This window comes from Anguilla anguilla, chromosome 2 (genome assembly GCF_013347855.1).
Source record: "Anguilla anguilla isolate fAngAng1 chromosome 2, fAngAng1.pri, whole genome shotgun sequence".
Classification (NCBI taxonomy): Eukaryota; Metazoa; Chordata; class Actinopteri; order Anguilliformes; family Anguillidae; genus Anguilla; species Anguilla anguilla.
Window position 1 is genome coordinate 68,956,248 of NC_049202.1, and position 25,806 is coordinate 68,982,053.

The 25,806-nt window shown below is 39.3% G+C and overlaps 2 protein-coding genes and 1 long non-coding RNA gene across 35 annotated transcripts in view; 2 read left to right on the top strand and 1 right to left on the bottom strand.

Annotated features, from left to right (window-relative positions):
* The window catches only part of LOC118221546 (hemicentin-1-like), a 221,066-nt gene that overhangs the window by 72,637 nt on the left and 122,623 nt on the right, over positions 1 to 25,806 (top strand). The gene's annotated exons all lie outside the window — the stretch shown is intronic.
* LOC118221555 lies at positions 3,297 to 5,116 on the top strand. Of its 2 annotated transcripts, none has more exons than XR_004764138.1 (3): positions 3,297 to 3,749; positions 4,899 to 4,937; positions 5,094 to 5,116. It is a non-coding gene; the product is annotated as an uncharacterized LOC118221555 (long non-coding RNA). The 2 variants fall into 2 exon arrangements; XR_004764139.1 differs by having other exon boundaries at positions 5,085 to 5,099.
* LOC118221549 (CD276 antigen-like) lies at positions 14,218 to 23,870 on the bottom strand. Of its 6 annotated transcripts, none has more exons than XM_035406734.1 (8): positions 23,673 to 23,870; positions 22,204 to 22,280; positions 21,037 to 21,375; positions 19,679 to 19,990; positions 18,782 to 18,910; positions 18,322 to 18,354; positions 17,134 to 17,172; positions 14,218 to 16,977 (listed from the first exon to the last, which is right to left on the bottom strand). In XM_035406734.1, the coding sequence occupies exons 2-8, from the start codon at positions 22,271 to 22,273 to the stop codon at positions 16,931 to 16,933; spliced, it is 969 nt and encodes a 322-aa protein (XP_035262625.1). In that variant the 5' UTR covers positions 22,274 to 22,280; positions 23,673 to 23,870; the 3' UTR covers positions 14,218 to 16,930. The 6 variants fall into 6 exon arrangements, with proteins under 6 accessions (XP_035262625.1, XP_035262623.1, XP_035262624.1 ...); XM_035406732.1 differs by having other exon boundaries at positions 14,218 to 16,986; positions 23,673 to 23,869; XM_035406733.1 differs by having other exon boundaries at positions 14,218 to 16,986; positions 18,782 to 18,901; positions 23,673 to 23,867.

The window sequence follows — 25,806 nt, forward strand, 5'->3', positions numbered from 1 at the left end:
CTTTTCAGTCAATGGCTATGTTAATACTACTCAGTTATACCATAACTTGTTTTTCCTTTTCTTCTTGCATTAAAGGAGAAAAATGGCATCTGTCATCTGGATCCTGTCTGTAGTATTGTATGCTGAATTCATGTGTGCAGTGTCTGCTAAAAGTAAGTTGTAAAAAATCCCTGTTATATTGAAAGTGAATGCATGAATCTATCAGAGATTCTTTGAACAATTTCATTTGTTTTTGAACTGTGAACTGGAGACAGTGGCAGATGGATCATTTTATTGTCAGTAACAATGAAGCGGTTAATTTTCTGAATAAATAATACTAAAATGAAGAGCTAATCATTCCCAAATTAATTTTGTATTAGCATTACTTCTGTGTACATAACACAATTATGAAGTATTTGCTTATATAGAGAGTATTTGAACTTGTTTAAAAATGTAACCGTAATTATTTTTGCCCAAAGTCAGAGCATATTGTCAATGTAAACATTGCTTAACATGATCTGCCCAGATGCTTATTGAAAAGCACAGATTTTGTCAAGTGTGCTTACAAACTCCACTCAAAAAGCTGTTATTTACCTCTAAGGTAAAGTGTATTATTGTACTGACTTCTGGGATTATTTGCTATTAAATCATAAAAAGTGTTGGTAAGTAAAGTTTATGAATTAATCAAAGAAATGAAAAGCTTCAAGGTAAAATTTCCTCCTATTTCAAGCTCACAAACTGGTCGTGTTGTTTAGGCTCATGTCTCACGTATCACCGTTCATTGTTTGGATGCGGTTTCAGTCATAGATTGGCTTCGCTCATAGATGAATAATTAAACTATTTTTTAAACTCATCTAACTTGTTGAATTGCTTTCACGTGTTTTTGTCCTGTGCGGTTTGTCTGACGTGGTTTTTTTTTTTTTTTTTTTTTTTTTTTTTTCCCCCCCCCTCCATGTTTTCTGATGTTGCCTTGCTTATTTTTTCCAGAATTGGTCTCCCTGGATTGCCAGGACAAAAACCATGGGGTTTATGGCAATGACTCTTTATTGACATGCTTTCTGAATTCTGGTGGGAAAAGCGTGAGGGTCATATCGGCAACATGGAGGCGGCCAGGAGAGAAGCGTCCTTTAATAATGTTTAAAGATGACAAAGTTAGAGAGCCGAAAGATCCACGATTCTCCTTTAAGCAGTTACAGATGTCTGGCAGCAACATAGACGTGTCCTTTCTGGTGAGAAACACAGTGAGGAAAGATGAAGGGAAATATGAATGTGAAGTTGGAACTGACAGCGGTGAAGCCAAAGCAGTTGTAAGCCTTTCTGTCACAGGTGGGTATATAAAATATAATAGTGATGTACATTTTTATATTTCATATGATGAGAAATGAAAAGGGAAACAGACTTTAGAACCTCCATGTGCACCTTCTTTAAAACCTCCAGGGCCCTTGGGTGTTAATATTGCCTTTTGAGTCGAGACTGAGCTGTGGCTATGTCTCTGACCCAGGTCCAATCTGTTTGACCCAGTTGTTTGGAACCATACCTGATGGGTGGAGGGGGCAATGTGGTTGGATTTCAATGTTTAATAATTTTGACCACCGAGCAGGTTACAGAACAACTGACTATGATGGATTCAACTGGAGTACTTTGATTGCAGCAAATGCAAAAATGAAATGAGTCTGTGACAGGTCACTTTTTAAAATTCACACATTAAATACTTGTTTTCACTTGAATGTTTTGAGAGGCATACATTAATACCTTTGTTCTCCTGTGGTGCACACAGTGAAGTTCTATGAGGGTTCTTTCCCTGTTGTCCCGGCTGCAATTTTGAGATTGCATGTATGGGGTAAAATTTTATAAAGTTATAAAAAAAGAACTCGCTTTATACGAATTACAACTTGTACTAAAATTATACACCCCAAACTTTAATTTACACCTACTTTATCAATGTCAGTCCTCAAAATCCATCATACGGTTGATGCTTGATTTCCCCATTCCCACAGAAAAAGTCCCCCATTCCAATGCTACTGAGGCAATGAGCCATACCTATAAACAGTCTGATTTCCTGGAAATAGTTTCCTAAACTTAACCATTTTAAAGGAATTTAAGAAGCTGGAGAGAAAAGGGGATCTCATATAAGAACTGTAGTCAATAGCCATGATCCATGGAGAGCCTAACGAAAGAAAAGCCAGAGTCAGATTTTATGAGCTTCTCGAGATTTATTGTGTTGTGTTCAGCTAGGGTTAAGATTAAATTGCCTTTTAAAGCTTGGTACTAGTACATAATGAACTTTGTTTCTGATAACAGGCTGAATGACTTAACAGGTGGACGTGGTAGGTACACAGTTGATTTTGCAATGTCAAATGTTAATTGACCGTTCTTTTCACCATCTAGCCACTTACTCCAAACCAGACATGAGCTCAGTTCCAGAGAAGGACCTTCAGGAGGGAATGGAAGTCACAGGTAAGAATGATTTATCTCCTCCATCGGTTGCACTCAGTCTTCCAGCTGCCTTGAAGTTAATTATTCCCCCCCCCCCCCCCCCCCCCCCCCCCCCCGCTTCAGTTAGGTACACTGCAAAGGGAACTCTCTTCACTGATCTTTTTTTTTTTATCACCATCCTTATCCACTTCCATCAAACTTAGTAACGGCCAGCGACCTGCCTGACACACTGCTGCAAAATGCTTTTCATGTGCTGATCTGAGTAAATAAATGCAGTAAAATCTCGGATGGACAAAATGATTTTCTGACCGTGCAGACACAGATCATTCCCATACGTATATAAATAATCTGTCCCATTTATAATCAGCGTATTCAACTGCTAACCTGGCACACCTCTTCAGAAAACTGTGGTTCCCCTGAGTTGCCTTCTGGGATACTGATGTAATGGCTATGTAAAAGATGGGTTCGCTGTTTTGTTGTATTTATCTCTGTTTGTAATGCTAATTGTCGGTTTGTAGGGTACACTTTACACCTACTGCTTATAAATGGGCCTTCCGTGCCTTAATTTATAATTGTTCTCCACTTCTGTCAGTTGCGGTGGATACGTTGATTGTAACGTAAGGTGATTCACAGACCTGTTCAGTTCTCATTTTGGAAAGGCAACAGAAGTGCCCCATTCTCAGGCTGCTTGTTCCTGGCTCTGTGCGGGCCCAAGTTGATGGGTGGGTTTGTGTTGTGTTGTCAGACACCACAGCCCCGGAGAAGGCGACGGGAGACAAGGGAAGCACGGCCATTACGGTCATCGTCTTCGTCATCGTTGGATCCCTGCTGTGCGGCCTGCTGATTTTGGCTCTGCGCAGACGGCGCGCTCAGCGTGAGTACAGAAATGGTGTTCAGCAGGAATCTGCACGGGCTGCTTCAGCCAAGCAGCAAAGGAAAGGCTTCAGCTCCGCCTCCTTTTTCCTGACACACTTCCTGTTTGGCTCAGAGGTTTGGGAAATTTTGTGAATTGTTCAGATTGGAATGCTGCACAATGCAGTGCAGTCAAGTGGTCGCACAAATGCACACGCGTCCTCCTCCTCTGATCCACAGTTGGTGTGAAATGGAAATAAGCCTTAATAAGAGTGTCACTTGCCAAGCAAAAAGAGGTCGGTGAAGAATTATTAAACTGCCAGTATTTTCAACAGTCATTAGGAGTAATCACAAATGTGTGAGTACTGTTTAGACATGGGCGCAGTACTGTATATAGATACCTGGATAATGTGATAGGGTCTAATAATTATGAAATCATTTCATTACAGAGGCCCGAAGGCCATCAACTCACCCCATATTGGGTATGATTTTGTTTTTACGGTAGCTATTAGTCATACTCCAATGGTTTCTCAGACTCTCTTGAACTTTAACCTGGCTTTAGTCAGAAACATTGCTGTCACAGTGATGGACATGAATGTATGAAAATTGTATAACTGTGCAAAATAATATAGCCTGGTGAAGTACAAATAAATTTAAAGACAAAAAGATATCCTATAAATCAGGGCTGCCCAATCCTCTTCCTGGAGATCTACTATCCTGTATGTTTTCAACCCAGGCAAAACATCAGCTAGAGATTTCTTTGAGCTGCTAATTTGTAAAATTGGGGTTGAAATGAGAACCTACAGGACAGTTGATCTCCAGGAACAGGATTGGGCAGCCCTGCTATATAGTGGATAAGCAATTTACTGGAATACAGTAAAATTGTGATCCATTCTGTAAAACCATTGGAAATCTGCTGGAATGGAGGGACTTCTTTCTTGCATTTCTTTTAACTGCATCACTTTTGCGGAACTTTCGTGGAATCTTTTTCTGTTGGCTGTATGGCCCTCATAGAAACTGATTTACCTTTGAATGTCTAATTGAAGTTGCCTTTTCAAAATAGTGGCACCATATTTTATGTGTCAGCCATAGGGTGGTGTTTTCATGTTTTAATCTTTTACTGGTGCGTACAGGGGACAGTGCAGCGTTAGGGGCTGTGGAGTATGACTCCACAATCAAACTGCCACATTAAGTGGGAGAGAACCGGTGATCTGGCTGCCAGAAAAGCAGAGAATTGCTTACGAGACATTTGCATCAGAATTGCCTGATGAATCCCTCGGCATCAGTAACAGACAAAGAGCCTTAAGCTACTGTAGAGCACTTAGTAGATTTTAATAGATCTAATAATAGGTAATTAAAAAAATATATATATTTTTTATAAGCAGGATGGGAATAGTGTGGGATGTTTGGCTGTCATCTGTCCTTTATTTTCCATTAACGTTTTCCATTTTACGTCATCTGGGAATTTGTAAATCTTCTCCAACTTTCAGTATCCTGCAACTCTTGTGAGAAACATGAGAAGACAGCCCTTTTGTTGTGGGGAAATGGGCTACATGGTAGAGTAACTGGTCCATCGACCAATGCAGGCAGTGTGTGTACTGTACGTCTAACCTTCTCTCTTCTGCCTTTAGGGGCGATGTATGCAATGAGTCCAGACACGATGGAAGAAGGTAATTATTTCCTGTTGCGTCAGTGCCCTAGTCAGTTGGTAATGTCTCACATTTTTAACGTTGCTTAGATTTGTTTGTTTGGGTTTTTTTAAGGCTCAAAAGGTTTCCAGGCAATGCGGTGGATAACAATCTCTTCTTGTTCAACAGGTTCGGCAGGTTTGAACAATACGACGGAATCTGTGCCTGAACCTTTAAACAAATGAAGTTGGATTATTGCCCCTTCTTCAGGACTGTGTCTAATCCTTATAGTAACAAATCGCTGCACATTCTGGGGAAATGCAGGAATTTTACTTTTCCTTTCTGTGTGACTGTGAACTCAGAGAGAAACTATGAATGACTCTACTCCAGCTTTATTTCTGATTGGTAGTTTGTCATGGCAGTGCAATCAAGAATGCTTTGGTAATCCCCTGTGATGAATTTACTTTCAGTTGCTCTTTACAGTTCTACCGGACTAAAAACAACTTCCCTTTTTCCCCCCAAAAAGAGCATCACGTCCTCTTCATTTCCTGATATGGAACCTCAAATGTTGAAGTTTGTGGAGACACTGCATGTGAATTAGTGATGTGAGAAAATGTAATGCTCAAAACAAAGTATCACACAAGTAAAATAACACAAACAAAATGAGGGGAAAAAAATAACAGGGCAACACAGTTAAGTCGAATTGTGGAACGTGATCACAAACTATTTTACAAAATGTCAAAAGATACAGAACAATATAATACAATAAGCTTGTATATAGTGCTCATTGTGCTGTGCATTAAAGAGGCATTAAAATAAGAATCAGCATAGGAACAGGCAAGGCCTAGGCTGTGTCCAAAACGGCTTACTTGCCTACTACTAAGCACACTGGATAGGAAAATGTACATAATTTTCAAAAAATGCACTTAAAATCTTGATATATTTATTTGGGGGTTCGGCTGAATGTACGTACTTCTCAGAAAGCAAGCCATACTTTTTTTAGGATGCCTCACAGAGGAAGAAGCAGAGCTATCTTTGGGTCCCATCAATTAGAGAGCAAGCCTTTCTACTGCAAGGGCTACTTTGCACTACTCATGACACTTCTGCAGTACGATTGAAAAACAGTGAGGAATATTTTTATAAATATTTTATGTTTAGTCGCCAGTACATATTCTGAGCACACCTCTTGTTAGGAGGCTGTTTCGGACAGTGCCTTAAGTGCCATAAGTGCTTTATAGGTAGTGAGGAGGAAGTAATTCAACCCTAGTTTAAAGGGGGCAGAACAGCAACCGCGGTGCAGAAAATGCTCTGCGCAGCATCTGTGAAAAAGAACAGTGTCAGTTAAACTTGGAACTATACAGTGGATCCCAACGTGAACTTTGTTGTCGCTAAATTAACACTACAGTCCTAAGAGTCCAGGACACCAACAACAAAGCATTATAATAATTCAACCTGGTGATTGTACAGGCGTTTCCTCTGCATTCGCATTGTCATTACAAGGGTTGGTCTGATCTTTACTGCATTGTGCAATTTAGATGAAGTTCATTTGGGCCCCATTGTTGCACTCCTTGCCTTTGCGTTCTCACTGAAGATATTTTCGGACGCGAGTCTGTACAGAGATGTTTTGTACTGTACATGTAGAAACATTATCGCTATTCCTTAAAGAAGTCTGTGAACTAAAAATGTAGCAAGATGGTTTCACATGGGGGATCCTTTGATCTCCTAGGAACCCTTACTGATTTCAGTGAAGAATTGTTGGATGTTATAACGGTTAACCAAAAGAATGAAAATGCAGCTTCTGTTTTTCCAGCATATTTGTTTTACCTACTTCCCCCCCCCCCCCCCCCCCATTTTGGATTTTTTTTTTTTTAAAACTCCTTTTTATATCATGTTCCAATGTACTTTTGAAAACAAAACAGTAAATAGAAGTAGCTGATTTTTTTATTGTTTTAAATGTGTTAATCACTGCTGAATTCTGAGTGTTGTGATCGTTATAATTATGGTGTATTTTTTGGCTTGAATGGTGGGATTGTTAACACTACTTTCTTTTCACTGGTTTGTGCATACGTACACTAATTCACATGCTGCAGATTTTGGGCGATGGGTCATTTTTGCTCAAATTTACATCTGCTTGTTTCATATTTGTATTGATAAACTGTATAAAACTGATAAATTGATGTGTGGATTCATAAACTTTTCCACGGTGTATTTCTCTTTGTTTAAAACTTGTACTTTCTTACTTTGTGGTGCTTCTAATATATTGCTTCTATACTTTATAATGCAGTTTTACTTTTGGACTAATTAGAATTACTTTGATGGATTCTTTAAAATTATAATGAAGATTTGTTTTGTGATAGCACCTTTGATTACAATGCAAGATTTTTTTTTTTTTGTTTTGTTTTTTTAACAGTAAAAGTTTTTATTTTTAACAATGTTTATTTGTATTCTTGTATTTGTTTCAGTAGCATATTATATACAGGCAGGGCATCCAGGTTTATCCAGAGGGAAATGAAGGTCAAATATCATGACTTAAAGCCATTTTACATATTATTATAACAGACAGTGGAACTGCCTTTTCATTGAAAAAGCAGGTCTTCACAATACAGTTTAGCAGACGAACAGAGGCAGTTATTACTCTGATAAATGGATGCCCACTGGGTATTCCTGCAGTACAGTACACACTGTTGGTATACACTGTTGGTATTTCTTAATCTGGCAAGTTGCACAAAAGAATTTCTTTCAGTGGCCATTTTAGTTCCTGGAAAAAAAGTTACAAAAATGTGACAAATGCCTGAAATAAAGGCATCCAGATCAATTAATGTGACTGAAAAAGGCAACCATTGTAATCTGTACAATAACACTGTTTCAGCTGCAGTGCCTTGGAGATTTTTCGGCCTTCGCAATTATGAACAAAAATTTCTGTGTGAACTGCATTGTGTGCTAAATTAAAATTACTCAGCGTTAAAAGGTCATTCATTTCCCGGTAAGTTAAATGTCTAGTGTTTTCAGTGCTTTGTGCATCATCCCTTTTCTTTTTTCCACTCCACAATTTTTTTATTTGGAGAAAAATATTAAGGCATGAGCAACAGTAAACACGAACATTTAGCCGAACAAAACAAACACACAAAACATCTCACGATATCGGGCTATTGCATGAAGAAATGATCTAATGAACATACCTCCACAAGATATTCAAACCCTACATGCCAGCCAGATCCCTCCGTTCTGCTACCTCAGGACGCCTAGCACCTCCCCCTCTTCGCACCTGCACTTCCAGAACACGTCTCCTGTCTGTTCTGGCCCCACGATGGTGGAATGACCTCCCTGTGGAGGTCAGAACAGCTGAGACACTGACCCATTTCAAACGACGACTGAAGACTCACCTCTTCAGGCTGCACCTCTCCCCATCCCTCCCTACCCCCCTGTAAATGACTGTAAGCTTAGGGTTGTAACTAGGCAGCTGTTTCGTAGGTGACTTAGGTGCATTAACTGTCTTAACTACTGCTTGTATTTTTTCCATAGATTGCGTTGTTGCCGTTCTCGTTGTGTTAGTGTTAATCAGTTTAACCTTCAGGGTCCAAGTTGAACTATGCCTGGGCCATCCTGTCCTGTATCGTAATCTCTGAGTGCCGAGGGCCACTTTCCCCAGTAATAAGTCCATGACAGGCGTAAACCAGTTATCTGAGCTAAAACAGCCCAGTTTGCACCCTTTCCAGTTCATGAGTATTGCACTGCCCAAAAAGCTAATGCAATGGCTTGGGGTGGAGATCAATGACCTGCTGTGCTCAGTCAAAATACAGCAAACTTCAACAGCACCAAGTTTTTTTAAGGAGACAGAGCTATTTTAATGTGGACAAAACTTTAACGGTTCTCCAATGCATCTTATATTTTTGTCTCTTATGTATACTTGGAAATACGAGAACACAAAACCAGAGCAAATAGGAAAAAAGCAGTGAGACAGGCTAGTCCAGCCATAGGGCTGGGACAGATTGCAGTAGAGGAGCTCATGGAAAAGAAGGTCACACACATCATTTTTGGCTCAAGCCACCCACTGGGTGGTCATCTGAGGACGCATAGGGGGTCGGCTTCTGCGCAGAATAAGGACAAAACATTACGCATGCTCCACCATCCCAGCGGGAATTTCAAAGGAATTTCCCCACTGTGGGATAAACAAGTGGACTAAATAACCAACATCTGCTGAGAAGGAAATGCTTCAAAACTCATTCGACAGGGTAATGACCCCAAACACACCCAAGGAACCAAAAAGTGGAATGTTCTTTACTGGCCAAGTGAATTTCCCAACGCAAAAATATCTCCAAAATGATCAGAAACTGAAAATCGCTGCAGTCCAGGACTAGCAGAGCATCACCAGGAAATCTTGTGATGTCTGTGGGACACTGACTTCAGGCAAATTTGATGACTTCATTTATGATTGTGTTAAATTGTCCAATTACATTTGGTCTCCTAAAATGGCAGGACTATGTATGAAAAGGGCTGTAATTTCTAAATGGATCATAGGATATGTAAATACCCTCAAAGCTGACCGTCTGCACTTTTACCTCTTGATTTCAATTCAAATCCAGTGTTCTGAAGTACACAGCCAAAATAACAAAAAGTGTGTCACTGTCCAAATAATTACGGACTGCACTGTATAATAATAAATCTGAGAGTTTTACACATTTCGATTTAAGGAATTGTATATAAACTATATAAGAAAATAATCCGAATATGAATTATGTACTCAGAACAACGAATAAACCACAATTACGGGGATTAACTACACGTCATATTGTTTAGGGCCATTGTATTCTAGACCTCTTTAAAATCAGCAGAGAGAGCGCCATCTGCTGGAAGTGGGCAACGAGATCATCGACACCATTCATTTCTTACTTCCTGGTGCATTGTTGCACTCTGCTCTGTTACGTGAGCAAACGGACAGCTGAATGTCCCTCGGGATTAAAAAACTATCTATCTATCTATCTATCTACCATGCTACCAGCACAATGGGGTTTCCAGAAAATTGTGATAAAAGTAAAGTGAGAAATAATATTAATGCAGCTTTCCCAGAGTGAGGTCCGTAGACATTATCAATAGTACATCTAATAAACCAGACCATTGTTCTCAACAATTAATACTGAGATTTTCACTTTTGGCAATTAAGATGCTAACCCCTCTGGCTGCAACACTTCCCAGAGGTGAAAATACCTGTTCAACACATACTTGTCATAGCTTTAATGCTTCTACCTCATTTACATGTATTTCTTGTTATACCATTTAAAAATTGATTTGAAATCCCACTTTATTTTCCATGATATCAATGTTATAATTTTAGAATCTGTTTATGTGCAATGTCAATTATGTATATAAAAGCCCTGCATGACATCCTGACATTGTTTGTTTTCGATACCGATGGTAGGTCCTAGGAAACAGACACACACAAAAAAACCCAAAACAAAACAACAACAAAAAATAACACTCAAAAATGTTAAGTGGCAAGTAAAAAAACATGAAAACAGAACTGAGGTACAGTAACTGCTTTAACCATCTCTTTTCTGAAACAATGGGATAGGCATTGCTAACCACAGAAGGCTGACCCCAATATGCTAGGCCATTCAGCTCTGACATCACTCCCTGAGTTCATGCAGAATGCGCCGATTAGAGCGCTGGAACGCAAACTATCTTCTTATTTTATTGGGATGGCAGGTACACTCAGCCCTTAAAAACCATGAAATTCTGTACATTCTCACCCCATTTCAACAGACAGAATTAATAAACAACTTCACATGTCCACACAATAAAGCCCCAAACTAAGGGGATTTCGCATTTTCTCCTTCTTCTTCTTCTTATTTTTCCTGCCGCCTATCCCACTAACAACATGTCTCCCCATTGGGCACTTTACCGACACCAGCCAAATCTTCACCTACACGACCCAATCAAAAACTCGCATACACACGAAAAATACCCATACCTTTTTATTCTGAAACATTTCCAGTTTGAACAGTTAGTCTCCTGTGGCCTAGTGGGCAAAGTTACAGTCTTGGGAACATGGGGTCATCGATTCAAGCCCAGCTAGGGACATATTTCCATAACCTGCTTTTACCCTCACTAATAATTGTCTACTACTTCTCAATTATTGCTTTTGCACCATATCTACCCACCGTTCACCAAATGTATACACTGCATTGTACCGTCTGCACGTTCAGTTATTAACCGGCTACAATATTGCAAAGCCATATGGATTCAACGGGAGCTCTTCTGTGCTTACTGGCCTGTGTTCTTTAAAACCACGGACAGGTTTGCTAATGATATTTCACGCATTGCATAGCTTTGTCATGGTGCTGCACTAACAAAGTCAAAGACTAGTAAACCTCCCGTTGAAGGATTGAATCCCGCCTCGTCCTCAGGCAGATAATTTCCTAATTTACACTAACGTTTACGCTTATATTTGCTTTACCAAAACTCACTCACGGACACCCATATCCATTTCATCACGGCAAACGTATTCCTTTTATTAAACAGTTACACCAGTTCACCACTGTGCCATTTCTACTAACTATATTTCTTCACTTGGCTACCGTACAAAACCTTCTTATCAGCAAACGCCACGTTTCTACCAGAGACTGTAAAAAGTCAAGATTTCAAGTCAAGAGAACCTGCCTGCAGCAAACTAGGGAATCTCCACCAGGAGACTCTCCACGGAGACAACCGGAAGCACGTGATCACCACGTAGAGGACCCAATGAAAAAAGTGGAAGGACACGGAAATTGCATAACCTGCACAACACAAATTCAAGTCACCTGACCTGCTTTATTTAGGAAATTAGTTGGTTTGTAAGATATTACCACCTGTATATCGAGTCGTTTTAATTAACGGAAACGAGGCACTTCTACGTGAAGACAACACCCTTAGTGCTCCTTACTAGGCTAATAATAAGCCGGGCGTAATGATGGCTTCATGGGGTTTAATGTATAAATTATATATAACGCATATCTTAATTACTGTTTATTTAAATGTACATGTATTCACTGTAACCTTACAGTAGGCCTATAATTAGTTTTAGAAGTGTCTCGGTATACTGCGAGTACGATGTGGACATGATTTCATAGCCAGTCTTTATGCTGATGATATGTTATTAGCATTGTCAATACCAGCTAGCTCAATATTGCACCCGTTGAACATTATAATAGTATTTTGACAATTTTCTGGGTACAAAGTTAGTTGCGGTAAGAGTGAAGCTATCACTCTTAATCACCAGTGCTTCTTAATTCACCTTGGCACTGCTCTCTTTATTTTTTATATGGGTGATATCAAGAGATGGCCCAGTTTTGCCTCTATCATTCTGCGCTATGGCCAGAGGCGATTAAAGTGAATATTTTACCTAGAATTCCTTTTTCTGTACGTCGACCATTCCACTCAAATCCCCACAGTGTTGGTGTGAGGAAATAGATCAACTATTCTATGGCTTCTTGTGGAAGGGTGAGAATTAAGAATTAATTGTTTTTAAAAAAGTAGGGCTGAGTGTGCCTGTTTTTATTGCTTGTCATATAATCCAAGATACCCCTTGTCTTGAGCATAGAAATTTGGACATAAAGATGGAAGGTGGCTAAAGGAGAGGAATTGTTCAGAATGTAACAATTATAAATCTATAGCATCACTATTGTGCCACCACCTTTAGTATAATGCTAAAATGGACAGTCCCTTAATTTAATTCTCTTGTGAACTGAGGAATAGCACACAAGTGGCCATCAATGGAGCATCTTTACCCTCATGTCCAATATGGAGTAATCCTTTATTCATTGTCAGAGGTAAGACTCTGGAAAATGAAAAATACAAATTACAATGAGTAGTCGAGCAAGTGCGCAGAATTTAATCATGTCCTGTAAGGTCCACTATCTCTTATTTCCTAATGTGCGCTAGGCGTTTTGATGACTTGTTGAAACTAGTAGCACCATTCATCAAACATGCGGGAAGTCACAGAATTCCCAATTCTACAGAAGAGGATTGCGCGGGAAGTCACAGAATTCCCATCTCTACAGAAGAGAGATTGGCGTTGACTCCGTAAATTAGAATGTCAATTCAGCCCTCTGAACTCAACCGTGACATAACCAACTATGTGATATTTGGACCAATAGCTGAGAGGGGGAGGTCGGAGAACAAGGAAGAACTTATCGAAAAGTTCTCCCTGGAGGCCGTCGCACACTGCACCGTACGAACACACAACACCGCGTCTTTTTGTTCGTCAGTTGTTCTGATTGCTTCGTTTAGCTCAAAAAGTTCTGCTTCGTACGAAGTATACTGCCTACTTTAGTAGACAGCGGCAGTCCTGCTGGCTGTAATGTAGGTGAGGGTCAGGACTTTGAACCTGATCCTGGCAGCAACCGATAGCCAATGCAGTGACCTCAGCAGAGGAGTGACGTGGGAGAACTCGGGATTTGCTTTGAACGACAGGTGTTATCACAATACATGTACTTGAAATCTGTTATGAAATGCCCCATGACAAAGGGTATTGAAGTTTTTCGAGTTCAAAGAGCAACCTTGATTTACAAGTTGAGATACACTGCTTGCTGGTAGAGGAACGGCCTCAGCTATAAAATGCAGAGTCTTTCCTACCTTTGCAACATTATCCATGGGAAGGATTGGGAAAGTAACTCTCCCTATTCAACTCTGTGAGATATGAAGTCATTCAGATGAAGGTCTTGCACAGGGCCTACATTACACCATGTACATTTTTGGACAAGTTGGATTCAAATCTCTCAGATTTGTGCTGGAATGGCTGTGGTTGCTAATCACATCCACCTATTGTGGGATTGTTCATTCGTTCATAAATGCTTGGCAGAAGTAAACAATATGTTACACATGTTAAATGTTTGCATTCCACTACATACACTTAAAATATACTTTAGGGAGTAGAAAATATCCAATCTTGAATTACACCAGGCACCATTGCATTAGCTTTTCGGGGAGTGCAATACTCATGAACTGGAAAGGGTGCAAACTGGGCTGTTTTAGCTCAGATAACTGGTTTACACCCGTCATGGACTTATTACTGGGGAAAGTGGCCCTCGGCCCTCAGAGATTACGATACAGGACAGGATGGCCCGGGATATTCATTAGATAATTTCTTCATGCAATAGCCTGATATCCTGAGATGTTGTTTTGTGAGTGTTTGTTTTGTTCGGCCAAATGTTCGTGTTTACTGTTGCTCATGGTTGCTTGTGCCTTCATATTTTTCTCCAAATAAAAAATTGTGGAGTGGAAAAAAGAAAAGGGATGATGCACAAAGCACTGAAAACACTAGACATTTAACTTTCTGAGAAATGAATGACCTTTTAATGCTGAGTAATTTTATTAATTTAGCACACAATGCAGCAGTTCACACAGAAATTTGTGTTCATAATTGCGAAGGCCGAAAAATATGCAAGGCACTGCAGCTGAAACAGTGTGTTATTGTACAGATTCCGATGGTTGCCTTTTTCAGTCACATTAATTGACCTGGATGCCTTTATTTCATGCATAGATGTGCAAGAAAAATTTATCACATTTTTGTAACTTTTTTTCCAGGAACTAAAATGGCCACTGAAAGAAATTCTTTTGTGCAACTTGCCAGATTAAGAAATACCAACAGTGTGTACTGTACTGCAGGAATACCCACAGTGGGCATCCATTTATCAGAGTAATAACAGCCTCTGTTCGTCTGCTAAACTGTATTGTGAAGACCTGCTTTTTCAATGAAAAGGCAGTTCCACTGTCTGTTATAATAAAGCCATTTTACATATTAAGTCATGATATTTGACCTTCATTTCCCTCTGGATAAACCTGGATGCCCTGCCTGTATATAATATGCTACTGAAACAAATACAAGAATACAAATGAACATTTTATTGTTAAAAATAAAAACTTTTACTGTAAAAAAACAAACTTGCATTGTAATCAAAGGTGCTATCACGAAACAAATCCTCATTATAATTTTAAAGCATCCATCACATAAAGTAATTATAATTAGTCCAAAAATAAAACAGCATTATAAAGTATAGAAGCAATATATTAGAAGCACCACAAAGAAAGAAAGTACAAGTTTTAAACAAAGAGAAATACACTGGAGAAGTTTATGAATCCACACATCAATTTATCAGTTTTTTACAGTTTATCAATACAAATATGAAACAAGCAGATGTAAATTTGAGCAAAAATGACCCATCGCCCAAAATCTGCAGCATGTGAACACTTCAGTGTACGTATGCACAAACCAGTGAAAAGAAAGTAGTGTTAACAATCCCACCATTCAAGCCAAAAAATACACCATAATTATAACAATCACAACACTCAGAATTCAGTAGTGATTAACACATTTAAAACAATAAAAAAATCAGCTACTTCTATTTACTGTTTTGTTTTCAAAAGTAGATTGTGAATGGAACATATGATATAAAAGGAGTTTAAAATAAAAATGTAGGTAAAACGAATATGCTGGAAAAACAAGCTGCATTTTCATTCTTTTGGTTAACAGTGTTATAACATCCAACAATTCTTCACTGAAATCAGTAAGGGTTCCTAGGAGATCAAAGGATCCCCCATGTGAAACCATCTTGCTACCTTTTTAGTTCACAGACTTCTTTAAGGACTGGCGATCATGTTTCTACATGTACAGCACAAAACATCTCTGTATACACTCACGTCCGAAAATATCTTCAGTGAGAACGCAAAGGCAAGGAGTGCAACAATGGGGCCCAAATGAACTTCATCTAAATTGCACAATGCAGTAAAGTTTAGACCAACCCTTGTAATGACAATGCGAATGCAGAGGTAACACCTGTACAATCACCAGGTTGAATTATTATAATGCTTTGTTGTTGTTGGTGTCCTGGACTCTTAAGAACGTAGTGTTAATTTAGCGACAACAAAGTTCACGTTGGGATCCACTGTATAGTTCCAAGTTTAACTGACACTGTTCTTTTTCACAGATGCTGCGCAGAGCATTTTCTGCACCGCGGTTGCTGTTCTGCCCCCTTTAAACTAGGGTTGAATTACTTCCTCCTCACTACCTATAAAGCACTTATGGCACTTAAGGCACTGTCCGAAACAGCCTCCTAACAAGAGGTGTGCTCAGAATATGTACTGGCGACTAAACATAAAATATTTATAAAAATATTCCTCACTGTTTTTCAATCGTACTGCAGAAGTGTCATGAGTAGTGCAAAGTAGCCCTTGCAGTAGAAAGGCTTGCTCTCTAATTGATGGGACCCAAAGATAGCTCTGCTTCTTCCTCTGTGAGGCATCCTAAAAAAAGTATGGCTTGCTTTCTGAGAAGTACGTACATTCAGCCGAACCCCCAAATAAATATATCAAGATTTTAAGTGCATTTTTTGAAAATTATGTACATTTTCCTATCCAGTGTGCTTAGTAGTAGGCAAGTAAGCCGTTTTGGACACAGCCTAGGCCTTGCCTGTTCCTATGCTGATTCTTATTTTAATGCCTCTTTAATGCACAGCACAATGAGCACTATATACAAGCTTATTGTATTATATTGTTCTGTATCTTTTGACATTTTGTAAAATAGTTTGTGATCACGTTCCACAATTCGACTTAACTGTGTTGCCCTGTTATTTTTTTCCCCTCATTTTGTTTGTGTTATTTTACTTGTGTGATACTTTGTTTTGAGCATTACATTTTCTCACATCACTAATTCACATGCAGTGTCTCCACAAACTTCAACATTTGAGGTTCCATATCAGGAAATGAAGAGGACGTGATGCTCTTTTTGGGGGGAAAAAGGGAAGTTGTTTTTAGTCCGGTAGAACTGTAAAGAGCAACTGAAAGTAAATTCATCACAGGGGATTACCAAAGCATTCTTGATTGCACTGCCATGACAAACTACCAATCAGAAATAAAGCTGGAGTAGAGTCATTCATAGTTTCTCTCTGAGTTCACAGTCACACAGAAAGGAAAAGTAAAATTCCTGCATTTCCCCAGAATGTGCAGCGATTTGTTACTATAAGGATTAGACACAGTCCTGAAGAAGGGGCAATAATCCAACTTCATTTGTTTAAAGGTTCAGGCACAGATTCCGTCGTATTGTTCAAACCTGCCGAACCTGTTGAACAAGAAGAGATTGTTATCCACCGCATTGCCTGGAAACCTTTTGAGCCTTAAAAAAACCCAAACAAACAAATCTAAGCAACGTTAAAAATGTGAGACATTACCAACTGACTAGGGCACTGACGCAACAGGAAATAATTACCTTCTTCCATCGTGTCTGGACTCATTGCATACATCGCCCCTAAAGGCAGAAGAGAGAAGGTTAGACGTACAGTACACACACTGCCTGCATTGGTCGATGGACCAGTTACTCTACCATGTAGCCCATTTCCCCACAACAAAAGGGCTGTCTTCTCATGTTTCTCACAAGAGTTGCAGGATACTGAAAGTTGGAGAAGATTTACAAATTCCCAGATGACGTAAAATGGAAAACGTTAATGGAAAATAAAGGACAGATGACAGCCAAACATCCCACACTATTCCCATCCTGCTTATAAAAAATATATATATTTTTTTAATTACCTATTATTAGATCTATTAAAATCTACTAAGTGCTCTACAGTAGCTTAAGGCTCTTTGTCTGTTACTGATGCCGAGGGATTCATCAGGCAATTCTGATGCAAATGTCTCGTAAGCAATTCTCTGCTTTTCTGGCAGCCAGATCACCGGTTCTCTCCCACTTAATGTGGCAGTTTGATTGTGGAGTCATACTCCACAGCCCCTAACGCTGCACTGTCCCCTGTACGCACCAGTAAAAGATTAAAACATGAAAACACCACCCTATGGCTGACACATAAAATATGGTGCCACTATTTTGAAAAGGCAACTTCAATTAGACATTCAAAGGTAAATCAGTTTCTATGAGGGCCATACAGCCAACAGAAAAAGATTCCACGAAAGTTCCGCAAAAGTGATGCAGTTAAAAGAAATGCAAGAAAGAAGTCCCTCCATTCCAGCAGATTTCCAATGGTTTTACAGAATGGATCACAATTTTACTGTATTCCAGTAAATTGCTTATCCACTATATAGCAGGGCTGCCCAATCCTGTTCCTGGAGATCAACTGTCCTGTAGGTTCTCATTTCAACCCCAATTTTACAAATTAGCAGCTCAAAGAAATCTCTAGCTGATGTTTTGCCTGGGTTGAAAACATACAGGATAGTAGATCTCCAGGAAGAGGATTGGGCAGCCCTGATTTATAGGATATCTTTTTGTCTTTAAATTTATTTGTACTTCACCAGGCTATATTATTTTGCACAGTTATACAATTTTCATACATTCATGTCCATCACTGTGACAGCAATGTTTCTGACTAAAGCCAGGTTAAAGTTCAAGAGAGTCTGAGAAACCATTGGAGTATGACTAATAGCTACCGTAAAAACAAAATCATACCCAATATGGGGTGAGTTGATGGCCTTCGGGCCTCTGTAATGAAATGATTTCATAATTATTAGACCCTATCACATTATCCAGGTATCTATATACAGTACTGCGCCCATGTCTAAACAGTACTCACACATTTGTGATTACTCCTAATGACTGTTGAAAATACTGGCAGTTTAATAATTCTTCACCGACCTCTTTTTGCTTGGCAAGTGACACTCTTATTAAGGCTTATTTCCATTTCACACCAACTGTGGATCAGAGGAGGAGGACGCGTGTGCATTTGTGCGACCACTTGACTGCACTGCATTGTGCAGCATTCCAATCTGAACAATTCACAAAATTTCCCAAACCTCTGAGCCAAACAGGAAGTGTGTCAGGAAAAAGGAGGCGGAGCTGAAGCCTTTCCTTTGCTGCTTGGCTGAAGCAGCCCGTGCAGATTCCTGCTGAACACCATTTCTGTACTCACGCTGAGCGCGCCGTCTGCGCAGAGCCAAAATCAGCAGGCCGCACAGCAGGGATCCAACGATGACGAAGACGATGACCGTAATGGCCGTGCTTCCCTTGTCTCCCGTCGCCTTCTCCGGGGCTGTGGTGTCTGACAACACAACACAAACCCACCCATCAACTTGGGCCCGCACAGAGCCAGGAACAAGCAGCCTGAGAATGGGGCACTTCTGTTGCCTTTCCAAAATGAGAACTGAACAGGTCTGTGTATCACCTTACGTTACAATCAACGTATCCACCGCAACTGACAGAAGTGGAGAACAGGAGCATTAGTTGCAGGAATCAAAAAGCCCAATATTATAAATTAAGGCACGGAAGGCCCATTTATAACCAGTAGGTGTAAAGTTAATCCTACAAACCGACACTTAGCATTGTAAACAGAGATAAATACAACAAAACAGCGAACCAATCTTTTACATAGCTATTACATCAGTACCCCAGAAGGCAACTCAGGGGAACCACTGTTTTTTCTGAAGTGGTGTGCCAGGTGAGCAGTTGAATATGCTGATTACAAATGGGACAGATTATATATACACGTATGGGAATGATCTGTCCCTGTACTGTCAGAAAATCATTTTGTCCCCCCCCCCCCCGAGACATTTTATAGCATTTATTTACTCAGATCAGCATATGAAAAGCATGTTGCAGCAGTGTGTCAGGCAGGTCGCTGGCCATTACTAAGTTTGATGGAACTGGATAAGGATGTTGATGATAAAAAATAATCAGAATGAAAAGAGTTCCCTTTGCAGTGTAGCTAGATGAAGTGGGGGGGGGGGGGGGGGGGGGGGAGAACAACTTCAAGGCAGTTGGGAGATTGCATCACAGAAAGCGAAACCGATGGAGAAGAAATCACTCTTACCTTTTTCCTGAAATTTAAGGTCAAATTCCGCCTTTCCTTCTTCCACACCATTGTTGTTTAACACTAAGCACCGATACTGAGGAGTGATGGAGGAAGCCTTAAGCGTGAACTTGCTGGATAAGTTTGTGCGTTTGTCCGTGGTCTCCACCACTGTCATTTCTGCACTGCGGGTCCAGTTGGTGCCGTACTGGTCGTACCAGTGGATCATGCCAACCGGGTAACCCCCAGAGGCATTGCAGAATAATGTGACTTCCATTCCCTCCTGAAGGTCCTTCTCCGGAATTGAGCTCATGTCTGGTTTGGAGTAAGTGGCTAGATGGTGAAAAGAACAGTCAATTAACATTTGACATTGCAAACTCAACTGTGTACCTACCGCGTCCACCTGTTAAGTCATTCAGCCTATTATCAGAAACAAAGTTCATTATGTACTAGTACCAAGCTTTAAACGGAAATTTAATCTCAACCCTAGCTGAACAAAACACAATAAATCTTGAGAAACTCATAAAATCTGACTTATTTCTGGCTTTTCTTTCGTTAGGCTCTCCATGGATCATGGCTATTCACTACAGTTCTTATACAAGATCCCCTTTTCTCTCCAGCTTTAAAATTCCTTTCAAATAGTTTCCTAAACTTAACCATTTCCAGGAAATCAGACGATTTATAGGTTTGGCTCATTGCCTCGGTAGCATTGGAATGGGGGAATCAAGCATCAACTGTATGATGGATTTGGAGGACTGGCATTGATAAAGTAGGTGTAAATTAAAGTTTGGGGTGTATAATTTTAGTACAAGTTGTAATTCGTATAAAGAGAGTTCTTTTCTTATAACTTAAAATTTTACCCCATACATGCAATCTCAAAATTGCAGCCGGGACAACAGGGAAAGAACCCTCACAGAACTTCACTGTGTGCACCACAGGAGAACAAAGGCATTAATGTATGCCTCAAAACAACATTTAGGTGAAAACAATTATTTAATGTGTGAATTTAAAAGAGTGACCCATCACAGACTCATTACATATTTGCATTTGCTGCAATCAATGTACTCCAGTTGAATCCATCATCGACAGTTGTTCTGTAACCTCCTCGGTGGTCAAAATTATTAAACATTGAAATCCAACCACATTGCCCCCTCCACACATCAGGTATGCTTCCAAACAAGTAACTGGGTCAAACAGATTTGACCTGGGTCAGAGACATGGCCACAGCTCAGTCTCGACTCAAAAGGCAATATTAACACCTAAGGGCCCTGGAGGTTTCAAAGAAGGTGCACATGGAGGTTCTAAAGTCTGTTTCCCTTTTCATTTCTCATCATATGAAATATAAAAATGTACATCACTATTATATTTTATATACCCACCTGTGACAGAAAGGCTTACAACTGCTTTGGCTTCACCGCTGTCAGTTACAACTTCGCATTCATATTTCCCTTCATCTGTCCTCACTGTGTCTCTCACCAGAAAGGACACGTCTATGTTGCTGCCAGACATCTGTAACTGCTTAAAGGAGAATCGTGGATCTTCTGGCTCTCTAACTTTGTCATTAAAAAACATAATTAAAGGACGCTTCTCTCCTGGCCGCCTCCATGCTGCCGCTGTGACCTTCACGCTTTCCCCACCAGAATTCAGAAAGCATTTCAATAAAGAGTCCTTGCCATGGACCCCATGGTTTTCATCCTGGCAATCCAGGGAGAGCAACTCTGCACAAATAAACAAGGCAACATCAGAAAACATGGAGGAAGAAAAAAAAAAAAAAAAAACAGGCCAGACAAACCGCACAGGACATAAACACGAATGAACGGAATTCTACAAGTTAGACGAGTTAAAAAATAGTTTAATTATTAATCTATGAGCGAAGCCAATCGATGACTGAAACCGCGTCCAAACAATGAACGGTGATACGTGAGACATGAGCCTAAACAACACGACCAGTTCGTGAGCTTGAAATAGGAGGAAATTTTACCTTGAAGCTTTTCATTTCTTTGATTAATTCATAAACATGCCAATACATGTTATGATTTAATAGCAAATAATCCCAGAAGTCAGTACAATAATAAACTTCACCTTAGAGGTAAATCACAACAGCTTTTTGAGTGGAGTTTGTAAGCACACTTGACAAAATCTGTGCTTTTCAATAAGCATCTGGGCAGATCATGTTAAGTAATCTGTGACAATATGTTGACAATATGCTCTGACTTTGGGCAAAAATAATTAGTTACATTTTTAAACAAGTTCAAATACTCTGTATATAAGTAAATACTTCATAATTGTGTTATGTAAACAGAAGTAATGATAATACAAAATTAACTTGGGAATGATTAGCTCTTCGTTTTAGTATTATTTATTCAGAAAATTAACCGCTTAATCGTTACTGACAATAAAATGATCCGTCTGCCACTGTCTCCAGTTCACAGTTCAAAAACAAAAGAAACTGTTCAAAGAATCTCTGAAATTCATGCATTCACTTTCAAGTTAACAGGGATTTTTTACATGTGATATTGACCAAAAAAAAAAAAACAACAACTTACTGTCGGCAGACACTGCACACATGAATTCAGCATACAATACTACAGACAGAATCCAGATGACAGATGCCATTTTTCTCCTTTAATGCAAGACGAAAAGGAAAAACAAGTTATGGTATATCTGAGTAGTATTAACATTGGCATTGACTGAAAAGCGCGTTGGATTTTCTTTTTTCCTCCATATTTGTATAGCTAGCAGTGAAATTAAATGTAATAAATAGCAAATAATTGGATGAAACTACATTAGGACTTTTCAATTATGTAACATTTTTTTTTACAATTGCACACACAGATTTAGGTTAAATTCATGACTGTCAATAACATGAGTAATCTGTAAATAAACTTTATGTTAAGCCCACACTGTGAACCCAGATTTTGTCTTTACATAAACAATTAAGTGGCCATTACTTATTCTTTACTTATTCATCTAAAACATAGGTTTTAGAGGAAATCATTCCCATTACCAAATCAAATTAAATGGTTTGCAACATCCATGGCTAAATATTCAGTGCAATAATGATGTTAGGCCGAGATTCCTCCGTATTACAGTAGTTTCTGCAGGGCGAGAAACCTGAACATGAGATTCCGCCAAACAGTAGGCATTGGCTTCTGATTGGTGTGAGAAGTTGCGCAACCTCAACACAGGGTAAATATTGATTCATGAACATTACTTTGCTGTTGATGTTATATACAGCATGTTGCTGTTGATTTACAATAGGTTTTGTGAGAATATTTTATGGGTAATAAAATTTTACAGCAATCCTTACTGTAATCTAAAATACAATAAGTTCCTTAAACGCACCAATCAGAACACACAAACGTTATCTGATTGTAATTTTGTTTTGTTTTGTGTATTGTTTCCAAAGCTGTGTCACAAACCTTCCGTGATTGCACAGATTGCAGAGTCCCTGCGAGGTTTGTGCCAAGGACAGTTTCCTCGCAAACGGAGTCAAATGGGAAATCAACCATCAGGGTTTTTCCCAGCTACGGGAGGGCTCCATACACAGAAGTGTAAACACGCAGATAAATTATGTTTATTTTCAGGGCTCTCCGATTTGCCTATATTGGATACAACGTGGCTACATCCCAGTCAGCAAGAAAACTTGTAGCCTACGTTACGTTTTAAGCTGAACGCCTAGACGGAGCTTCACCATAGACTGTATAAAAATAGAGCTTCGCCGACTTTTCACCACACAAATGTTCCCTGGGCATTATCTTCACCCTCTGCAGTCGGACTCTCTCCAACACACAACTGAATCGCACACGTGTGATTGACGTTCAGTTATCAAGAGCACCAACTAAAATACTGAAAATTACGTTCATGCCAGATAGCTTAGAGATTCTAACGAAATATTAAAATAGAAACGACCAATTCACAATCCTATTTCCAAGATATGACTAGCAAGTTGAAGTAAAAAAGAAACCCGTTTGTTCATTAAGAAATCAAATAGAAAATTTGATATTTCCCTTACCTTAATGCAAGTGAATTTAAGTAAATGAACAGCCAAGTCCTTTCCGTGTTGCTGTGTAAAACAAACTGCTTGTTCCTGGTTTAGTTACTTTCGGTTTAATTTTAGTCAAATCTTCCTGTCTCTACCAATCGGGACTCGTTCAGCACGTCCATATTTTTTTACCAATCAAATCTTCCCTTTTCTGCAGCTCCATTTCTTATTTATTTATTTATTTATTTTTCAACTGACAGACACAGTGCTTGTGTGCGTTCGTGCATGTGTATGTGTGTGTTTGTCGCACTGTCCACATATGGCCTGTACTATCAGAGTGGATCTGCTGCAGCTGGTCTGGCACCTGTTCCCACCAGCACTGTAATCAATCCCTGTGCTGTCCTGCCTGTGATCACTCCCTGTGCTGCCCTGCCTGTGTTCACTCACTGTGCCATCCTGCTTGCTTTAGCTGATCCTCTGGCTCAGCCCCCACAGAGACATAAGACTAGAGGCTATATTTTAACGATCTAAGCGTACGGTCTAAAGCGCACGGCGCAAATGCATTTAGGGCGTGTCCAAATCCACTTTTGCTAGTTTAACGGTGGATAATCTGAGCGCAAAGTAAAGGCGCATGGTTCAAAGGGGTTGTACTTAGTCTCTTAATTAATCGTAGGTGTGTTTCGGGCGTAACATGAGATAAACCCATCAGAGTGTCATTTCCCACTCCCTTTAAAAGCCAGGTGCGCTTGCACCTTGGCGGATTGCTATTATAATGGTGGATTTGCCAAGTAGTAGGAAAGAACGCTTCTCTGCAGAGGAAACGGATCTGTTCGATTAGCTAATTCTGATAAATATTATGACTAACCATTATGAAATGTTTTTTTTTTTTAATATCGCGTGTTGTGCAGCCGCCTATGTAGGCGCATATTACCGTCTTAATAATGTGCCCTTAAAATAACAGTAAAATACTGCGCCATTGACTTAAAACCATGTTTTTGCTGGTCAATCGCGCAATCGCTTTCTTTTTTAAATAAATAAACTTTATTTCAATTATACAAGTCATTACAAACAATTACATAAACAAGGAAATCTAAATACATTAGGTAAGGCATCTTCTATATTAAAAGTCCAGAGTTTCCCAAAGATTTGCATTGCCATGCTTGATGTCAATTGTGCTTCGACGTTTTAGTTCTGTTAAAACGTTCAGATACAGATTCACTTGACACGTAGATATGATCAATTGTCATTTTACTTCGCGTTTTCCATATGTGCTCATTCACTAGACATATTATTAACCAGTATAAATCTTTAAGTTTATCATCAATGTTATATATTATTCCATAAAATACAGTTTCTGGTGTAATTGAAATATTAACACCAATAGATTTCATTTGTTCCCATATTTTTTCAGATCGACTGCATTCAATCAATAGATGCTCCAAAGTTTCATCTGCATCACAATCAGGCATTGGGCAGGATTTCGTTGTAACAAAGCAACTCCATTTTACAACAGCTCTCACTGGCAATCTCCTCACTGATATTAGCCAGGCTATATCTCTCATACTTTCAGAAATGTTTTTGCTCCATATTCGTGCGACTATTCTTTCACATTCTAAATTATTTAGATATCTGTACTTTATAACTCCACCATACAGTTCATTCATTATTAAATTATATATGACCTTATTCTCAGAATGGCACCAGTCAATATTTAAATGTTTAAACTTGTCTATCAAATCACCATACATAAGTTTAAAATAAGGTTGTCTGGTTCTCGCTTTTCCTTTCTTTTTTTCCCAGTTAGTAATGTTACCGATCCAGCTAATTTGTCTGTTTATTCCACTTGCCACAATCTTACACATTGCTATTTTTAATTTGATACTTACATCTATTGCTCCCAAACCTCCTAATTTTCTGGGTTTAAATAACAATTACCAGTAACCAGTACCCCCCTTTCAAAGGCCTGAATTCACCCCTGGGATTGGTTAAGAAGCCTAGCAATGACAAATACATTTAATTAAATAGAGAAATATCTGAATTCATTGCCATAAACATGAATTCTGTCTCATCCATCCTTATTGTATGGGAAGCCTTCAAAGCTGCCTATAGAGGCTGGATTATAAACATAAAATTATTCAACTGCAAATAAAGGAGAACATGTTAG